This window comes from Aedes albopictus, chromosome 2 (assembly GCF_035046485.1).
Source record: "Aedes albopictus strain Foshan chromosome 2, AalbF5, whole genome shotgun sequence".
Lineage (NCBI taxonomy): Eukaryota > Metazoa > Arthropoda > Insecta > Diptera > Culicidae > Aedes > Aedes albopictus.
This window is the reverse complement of record NC_085137.1, coordinates 221,736,899-221,745,969: the sequence shown is the minus strand read 5'-3', so window position 1 is coordinate 221,745,969 and position 9,071 is coordinate 221,736,899. Positions and strand designations below refer to the sequence as shown.

The 9,071-nt window shown below is 42.2% G+C and overlaps 1 protein-coding gene across 1 annotated transcript; it reads left to right on the top strand.

Moving 5' to 3' along the window:
• The first annotated feature begins 4,014 nt into the window (after positions 1 to 4,014).
• Positions 4,015 to 5,253, top strand: LOC134286366 (uncharacterized). The gene has a single exon (XM_062847978.1). The coding sequence runs from the start codon at positions 4,015 to 4,017 to the stop codon at positions 5,251 to 5,253; it is 1,239 nt and encodes a 412-aa protein (XP_062703962.1).
• Positions 5,254 to 9,071: the final 3,818 nt, after the last annotated feature.

Below are 9,071 nucleotides of genomic sequence, written 5' to 3'. Positions count from 1 at the left end.
TTAAGTAAAAAGACGTGAGAAATATAAAAAAGTGTTGAAGACCATATTTTCAGGGTGTGAAGAATTAGCCTAAGTTAAAATTCACAAATAAAAAGAAATTTAAAAAAATATATATTTTCTGAAAATAAAGAATGGGGTTTTGTCAAGGACTTTGTCGTCTCCAATTCTCCAATTTTGAAATTACCTGGTTTCGACATGATTAAGGATTTTGGGGTAGCAGATTCCCTTCATTTGCTTGAGCTTGGAATTATGAAACGGTGTCTAATTGGATGGCGAGATGGAAGTCTCGGATACGAAGGAAAACTGTGTGCTCGGGACATTGAAAAATTAACAACTTCCCTCATAAATACCCAACTTCCATCAGAAATTCATCGATCTATGAGAGGAATGAAGTGCTTATCATTTTGGAAGGGAGTAGAATGGAGAAATTTTCTTAATAACGTAGGAATTGTTGTCTTGAAAGATATTCTAAATGAGCGTGTTTAAAAGCATTTCTTGTTGTTATTTGTTGCAGTAACTATTTGTTCAACTGATGCTCATTAACAACATCGAAAAACTGCTCAACTGATTTTTTTGCTCAACTGATGTTTGAGAAGTATATTGAGGATTTCAAAACTATCTATGGGGTTGAGTTACAAGTAGCATTCATAATTTAGAGCATGTCGTCGGTTTTTCCGCGTTCTACCTTTTCGACAACGGCGAAACAACCAGCGTTCTCTAAAAATAGATAACAGATACTTGTTATCCACACCGTGGAATATTAATTATGACTATTTACCTGTATTTCTGTTCATTTCCTCTGACTGCAGCGGTGTTTTGTGATAAGCGAAGCGAGGAGCACTGAATTGTAAACAAAACAATGATGATTTGACAGCTAGTCCATGCATTCGTAACAAAGCACTTTCACCGCTTATTCAACCTCAACACAGCCTTTGTTCAAAATTGTTCAACCTTTATTCAGACATGACGGTATAGCTTGTTCTTTCACAAATCACTAAGCTCGTACCATTTCAGGTAGAGCAGATGCTAAGGTAAGTGACTATGAATCAGTGCACCGAAGTTCGATTCTCAATTATAATCAACATTTATATATTTCAATTTCAGCAGCTATGAACTACTATTCTACATCTAGAACAAGAGTCCTGGCAATTCTGGCTTAAATTCTGTGGGACTTATTTTTTTTATTTGTAGTGCTGCATAAGTGATGATGAATTGCTGAACTGAAGATGAATAAGCGACTCTAAAGCTTCGACTGATCCTTATCTGTTCTATAAATAGAATCATAAATCATTCCCATTTGCTGAATAAAGGCTGAAAAGCGTTCTTCGCTCGGATATGAGCGCTTCTTCAACCTTAATCCAGCTTCATGGAGAGCTCAAATCAACCTATGGTTGGATAAAATCACCAAAATTGGATGTATAAGAGCTGAACAAATGTTTACAGTTCTTTTGCTCAGCTTTTGTTCAAATTAAGGCTGATTAGCATAAGTTAGAGAAGCGCTTAATCAACATCAAATTGTTACCTGGGCCATTTATCACAAAACGGATTTTCAATAGAATCAAGTCCCCCTTGAAGCAGTGAAGATAATGCAACGATGTATTCACAAATTCGAGTAAATTTGGCTGATTATTCTGATTCCAACATGATGTGCATTTTCGTGACGTTACAACGCGAGCAGAACCCTGTTTGAAACTGAACGGACGTTGTAACGTCACGAAATGTAAAAGTCGATTATCAAAAAACATGTCCGAAATTAAAATGTTTTATTCCATTGAATTGAAGAACAATCCAATAAATTTCAATGGTGGAAAAAAAATTCAGAGTATCATTAAAATCCGAGCAGATTTTTTAAGATGTTGGTAACGCGTTAGAGAGGGTCGGATTCTAGCGCGTTGTAACGTCACGCTACAAATACGCATTTTGAACACGTTTTTCTAATGAAAACTAAATGTTCAATAGGTCAAATATATCAGAAATTTTACAAGGAATCCGAATATGAAAAAATATTTTATGGTTTACGCTCGTTTTCATGAGTTATAGTGGAAAATCTCACTACGAATGCGTCAAAACGTTGTAACGTCACGGTAGAATGTGTCAATTTGACATACATTTCAAACAGTAAGTTTGTTCTATGCGGTAAGGTTAATGTGTCACGAATGGTGGCTTTTATGTTCAACAACATGACACCCAAAGCTAGATACAGTAAATAACAGTTTGAATGCCCCATACCAAACTTTAACCATTTATTATAGTGTGCACACATTGTCAAAGTATATGAACATGGAAACTCGTATTAAATGGTTGCAATGAGCAATCACACTATGTCAAACGGTTGATTATTATGCTCGGGCAACACACTAACACAGCCTAGAACACAGCTATATTTCACAATGCATAACTCTTGCTTAACAGCATGGCAAACAGTTCCGCATATTCGTGTTTGTGAACGACATGATCCAGGAAGCGCATCGTTTCTTTGCAGCTTGTTTCTTAATTTCTCGCCAAATAATTTACGAAGATCTGTTATCTCAAAACTGCAAACTTCAAAATAATGTCATATATTTTCCCTATTTTCGAGTATATGTTTTAAAATTGTTTCGCGTTACTTTTTAATGTAGGTGGTTGATTCACCATTGATTGACATTGAAATTTGTGAATGAAAATTACAAACTTATTAATATTTATTTATACTTATTTTTATCGGCACTGGACTGGAGCTTGTATTTTAGCAAAAACTTAAACAAAATGCATGACAAAATGGCGAAAAAAATATTTATTCGAAACTTGATTATAAATTTTGAGAGTAGGACCTTTTTAAATGTTACGCGAGATTCGCTCCCTTTGAGTTTACAAAAAAAAGAAACACAAACATCCCATCGCCGTCGTCGCAGGAACACCGGGAGAACCAAATAAATCAGTAACACATTTTGAAAACGACGTATAATCAATGGTGTAGCATTGATTATACGTCGTTTTCAAAATTTGTTACTGAAATGATCTCTTTGTGGGGATCAGAATCTGGTCTGCTGAATTTATCACCTGCAGTGAACCTGAACAACAAAATAGCAAATCTATTGTCCAACCAGAAGTATAAACATCTTAGAGGTAAGTTTTGTGCATCGGATGATTTCAACCAAAATCTTATCTAGGTATAAATATCTGATTGCAGATCGATTCTTGGATTGACCGACGGGTATTTGGATGTTTGGTGCGGGACAGGGTGCGGGAGGAGAAGATGCTAGAGGATCTCCACTGACCTCCCAAGGGCAACTCACAATCCAACCGCTCATTGCACCGTCGTTCTGGCAGTACCTAGGGAATCGCGCCACTTGGGCGGTGGCTTCTATATTCGTCTGTTTTCCACTATAACTCAATCAAATTTGAACCAATTGACACAACTTTTGGAATGTGGTGAGATAGGTATAGTTTCTACTCGTGTACAACATTTCAAGTCAATTGGTTCAAAATTGACTGAGTTATAGTGGAAAACAGACGAATATAGAAGCTACCACATTCGAGTAATCGGGCTACGTGGTATATCAACACGCGCGCGCTACTCATAGTTATTTTTTCGAGTTTTCGGCGAGTAACCTTTTCTTTAAATCACCAAATTGGTGACTACGGGATCGTCTTCGCGTGTGCTTTCATAAACATAGTGAAGTTTTGCTGAATTACTTCGTGCCTATCGATAAAACTAAATTAAAGTTTAGTGCAACGAGCATACGGTGGTGCTACGAACAATAACACTACCAATACAAGCATCGCGGCAACTGCGTGGATCGTGTGAATTACCTGCAGTGTCCCGAACGAAAGTTGGTGTTAAAACATAATATAATTTAGCTCAGCTTGTGTAGTTAATAAAAGTGAAACTCCAAAGTGGATCCGAAAAAGTGGTGCAATAATCCGGTCAAATGACCGGTAAACCTCCCGCCCCCCCCGAAGGGACCACCAGATAATCCACCCGGATACCATGGCTGCGGAAGAACTCCGGAATGGATGCGACAGAAGGACGATATGGGTCAAACGGTAGTGCTACGGTGCAAAATCGACGACGACGGGACAACCACGAAGAGAGAAGTACGGCTCCCAGAACCATTCATCATCGGATCATCAGTCCAAGTAGCTATTGGAGAGAAAGAAGCCCGAAGTGTAGCTGCATCTCGAGAAGGTCGTGGGTCACGTTATCTCCTACGCACCAGCTCCAGGAGTATTGTTGACAAGCTGACTAAACTAACGGAGCTTATCGACGGCACGCAGATAGAAATCTTTCTGCACCCGACACTCAACACGGTTCAGGGTCTTGTTTTCGAACCAGACTCTATAGATACTGACGAGAAGGTAATCGAAAAAAATCTGAGGTCTGAAGGAGTACAAGCAGTACGACGAATTAAAAAGCGCGTAAATGGCAAACTGCAAAATACACCTCTGTTGGTCTTGTCATTTAGCGGAACTGTTCTACCTAGCTACGTTTTCTTCGGATTACTGCGGATCTCTGTGAAGCAGTACTACCCTTCACCTATGCTCTGTTTCAAATGCGGAATGTACGGCCATTCACAAAAAATGTGCCAACAGCCAGGTATCTGTTTGCGATGCTCACAACCGTTGCACGTGGCCGATGGAGAGCAGTGCAACAATACGCCCTATTGCTTTCACTGCAAGAACGGGCATTCTGTAAAGTCACGAGACTGTGCTAAATTCAAGGAGGAGGACAAAATAGTGCATCTGAAAGTCGACCAAGGTATCTCGTACACCGAAGCAAGACGTCGGTACAACGATGACAATAAACGAGAAACCATCGCTCGCATCATTCAAGACCAACTAAAACAGGAGATTGCCACCAAAGATCAACTGATAGCATCGCTACAACAACAAGTTGCTACCTTAGCAAAAGAACTCGAGTCGCAGAAATCATCGCTCAACCTTCGAACGCCGTGTTTATCCCCTGCTGCATCGAATGTACAAAGATCATCAAAGCACCACTCATCGCAAAAACCACCAGCCACTACCACCCAGTCAATCCCGACCACAAAGCATGCCGAAACCCGTGAATCGAGAAAAGACGGTGCCTTCTTGGAGCCACCGCTTGATAAAGCCGACCACATTCGCGTCCTTAGATCTGGTATCGTCCGTAGTCGAAGCCGAAGTGGTAAACGTCAAAGCGAAACGTCGCCACACGACACAAACAGCAGTAGAGGTAAACGTTCGCTGACTCAGCCCACAGCAAGCCAGAACACAATCGACATAGACGAATAATGGCTGCCCACACCCTATCAGGTATCAGGTATCAGAAGGCCGGCTCCAGAGGCACGTTATCCTCCATTTGGGACATTTGTGCCATCGCCATACATATAAGCCTATTTCATCATTTACCTGAGGGAGAAGGGGACAAGGGATGGAATGGGATTAGGAAAGGGAAAGGTGATGAAATAGGAAGGGGTACCCTAGAAGAGGGAATGAACGCATAAGCGCAATGAGAGCTCATAGCCCATACCACAATGGGTTTATTAAGTGCCCTGAAAAGGACACTGTAAAACGCATAAGCGTAAAAAGAGCCTATAGCTCATTGGAGGTAGCTTGTGACATCATGCGACTTTCAATATGACATTGAAAGGCACGTCATCGAAAGCATCCTCAATATTCAAGAAATTACCGCCAAACCTACGTTTGAGCGAGTACTTTCTTGAAAACATATACAACTTTGTGTATAAGAGTCACTGTGGACATCCTAAATTGGGAGGCATGTGAGTTCACATGAGTAGGCATGTCAGCCAGACGAACATCACAGATGTGATATTCGACAATGCGTTTCAAGCATTTCAGAAAGAACGAGGTAACCATATAAATCTGAAACTCATTCCATTTTTATACACCGCACGCACCCTTTCGGGGTGAAACTACAAAGTAAATTCACGCCATGAAAATACCCCATAGAAAACTACAAGAGTTCAAAACATGTTTGAAATACTCAAATCCATCTGCAGAAAAATAGGACAAACCCCCATTTCCTCCTGAAGATTTGAATTAAGCAGAGCTTTTTAGGGCCCAGTAAGTCGATTATACAGCTATAATTCTCAAGCGGAAGCTAGAGATTCGTAACTATACAAAAGAATGGTTTATCCGAAGATATTTTGAACTTGAACAGATTAGAGTTCCATTCAGGAATACCTCTTGCAGTCCACACAGACCGTAGAGGACAAGCTTCTTTCAAAGCAATAGTTATGGTATACCACAATGGAGGGCGTTGTAGGTACAAAACCACAATGAAACTCTCTTGGAGTAGCAATGGAAGCGAGTTATCCACAAAATGAGGTCGCAACCAATTAGTACAGGTTTCCTAGTTCGTTAAACAGGGACGCCTGAATACGCAAGTTTTGCGAAGGAACACTTAAAAGTGCAAAGAAGGTCAAATGGAGACTCCTCATCTGACACATTCCAATCAGTCAACTCATGACAAATTCTGCTCATGCAGAGATTGGTTAGGTGCAATTCTATGTTAAGTTATCCATGAACTGTACTACCTAAGTAATCCATCAAACTGAAGCATCTCAAATTAATGTTTGAGCTAATTCAGATGATGTAATCATCGTAGCAATACTGCCAAATATCAACGAAAAATTGCTGAATACAAGAGCTTGCTTGAAGGCATCCATAAAGAAAGGTTGAAACATACTGTTAAATGAACTTTTTGAAGTAGAGCCACTTGGGCCACGCACGCTTTTTACGCTGAAAATTGATCTGAGGTTTCCTAGCCGTAGCCACTACCCAAACTAGACTGGATTGCACTCTTCACAATCACAGCACCAAAAGGGAACATCAGCGACAAACCAAATCGGTGTCAATTGATAAAACGCCAATGGCGAAAACGCATTAAGCGAACCCATATAGGTAGGACTAACGCAAAGTTTTGGTACTGACCCAGCTACCGACCCTGACATGACAACGGAAGAACGAAGCATACCAAATAACACAAGCATTGACCCCCGCAATACCCAAGCTGGACCTGACCCTGGACATCGATTATACACTACGCCAAATGATCGCGAGCGGTTTGAAGGAGGGGAATGTGCAGTACCCCCTTCACTTCCAAAAGAGGAAGCGTGGCTGTTGAGTGAGGAGATCCGGGACGCATTCCTCCAACCTGTTGATCACCAAACTCCCAGCCCGGCCGCTTTGCCACCTACAGTACTATCCAACTCTGAAGAATACGACAGATATAGAAACATAAACTGTGTTTCTTCGCGCAGCAGAGCAGTATATGATTCGCCAAGTGCGAGGCCTCACACGTCGACCCTGACCAGGGATGTCCCGGATCACTCCGATGAGCCTCTGGCGGCAGTCGGCGTGTGTAACTCCAGCTCCCCGGCAAGTATCACTAAACATTTGTTTAACAAAACCCAGTCAAATTCCTCAAGCGCTTTCTACAACTTAGGCCCATACATCGGCGACACAAATCCCCGCACCTCTGCCTCAACAATCGGACGTTCTCGACTAGGGGAGGGAGAGCGTGTAGTAACCTCCCCCCTCCCAAACCCGGGAGTGGATGTCCGGGGGGAAAGGAATGGGGCCAGTCACGAGCGCCTTACATTCCTTCCATCCTCCTGGAATACAGTCGAGTTGGCCGAAAACTGCACCGAGAGACTGACGGAAACCCGAAACCAACAACCGCTAACAACACCCGTGCGACTAAACGTACCAACTGCAAGATCAACCTCTATGTCATCCAGTGTCTCCAACAATGGAAGAGTAATGCTTTCGCCAGCCTTCGCCATACAGTGGAACGTATGCGGTCTACGATCGCACCTTAACGAACTGCAAATACTGACATCGAAATACCGTCCAGCTGTGATCTGCGTACAGGAAACGAACTTGGATTACCGCAAATCAGTGGAAGGGCTCCTTGGATCAAATTACCAGCTATTCGTCAGTAAGGGATCTGCACATGGTAGACAAGGTGCTGGTCTCGCCATCAGATGTGGAACTCCCTTCCAACGAATTTCAATACAATCCGACGTACAAGCTGTTGCGGTACAACTTTTTGTGCCTGTGAAGATTACTGTCGTCTCATTATACCTACCTCCGAAGGATAAGGAGGCTACGAGGCTACTTGCAGAACTACTACAAGAAATACCCAAGCCTGCCCTACTTCTGGGAGACCTCAATTCACACCATACAGCATGGGGTAGCAGGATATGTGCTTCTTCTTCCGAAGCTAAGAAAAGGGGAGACCAAATCCTAGAACTTGCTGTCGACAACGATATGGTGGTTCTCAACGATGGCTCTCACACCAGAATTGATCCAGCTACTGGGAACTCGCATGCTCTGGATATATCCATATGCTCTTCATCTGCTGCCGCCAAATTCACGTGGAGCACAGAAGCGGACTGCTCGGACAATGATCATCTACCCATAATAATCAACACACCAAGCTATTCGGATGAAACACGTCATCGAAAAAGATGGACATTTGACCAAACCAACTGGAATCTCTTCGAAGATCTCACAAGGACAACCCTGTATCCAGGACACTCACTGTCAGTACAAGAGTTCACTGACAAAATCATCTCTGCCGCGGAATCCAGCATTCCGCGAACTTCTGACAAAAACGGGCCAAAGTCAGTAGTATGGTGGAACGAAAATGTAAAAGCGGCTGTTAAACTTAGACGTAAATGTCTCCGCGCTCTTCGCCGGCTCGATGCTGAAAACCCTAATAGAGCATTGGCACTTGAACAATTCCACAAGGCGCGTTCGGCATGCCGGAAGCAAATCAACGAAGCAAAGATGAGTTGTTGGGAAGATTTCGTTGAAAGCATCTGCCCATCGAGCCAATCAAGTCAAATCTGGAACAAAATCAACAGGCTCCAAGGGAAAAGAAAAAGCTCTACAATCACGCTTAATCTTTCAGAAGGAATGACCAATGATGGACAAAAAGTAGCAGAAGCCCTAGCGGATGAATACGAAAGCAAATCCTCCAACTCAAATTACCCTGAAAAGTTCCGGAAACAGCACTGTAAGGATAATAAGCCGTCCACTAGAAATCAACGCCCAAATCTGTACAAGCGCTATAATGTAGA

Bases quoted from the DNA above. Each gene is read 5' to 3' on its own strand.
- LOC134286366 (XM_062847978.1), top strand. From the start codon at position 4,015: ATGGGTCAAACGGTAGTGCTACGGTGCAAAATCGACGACGACGGGACA.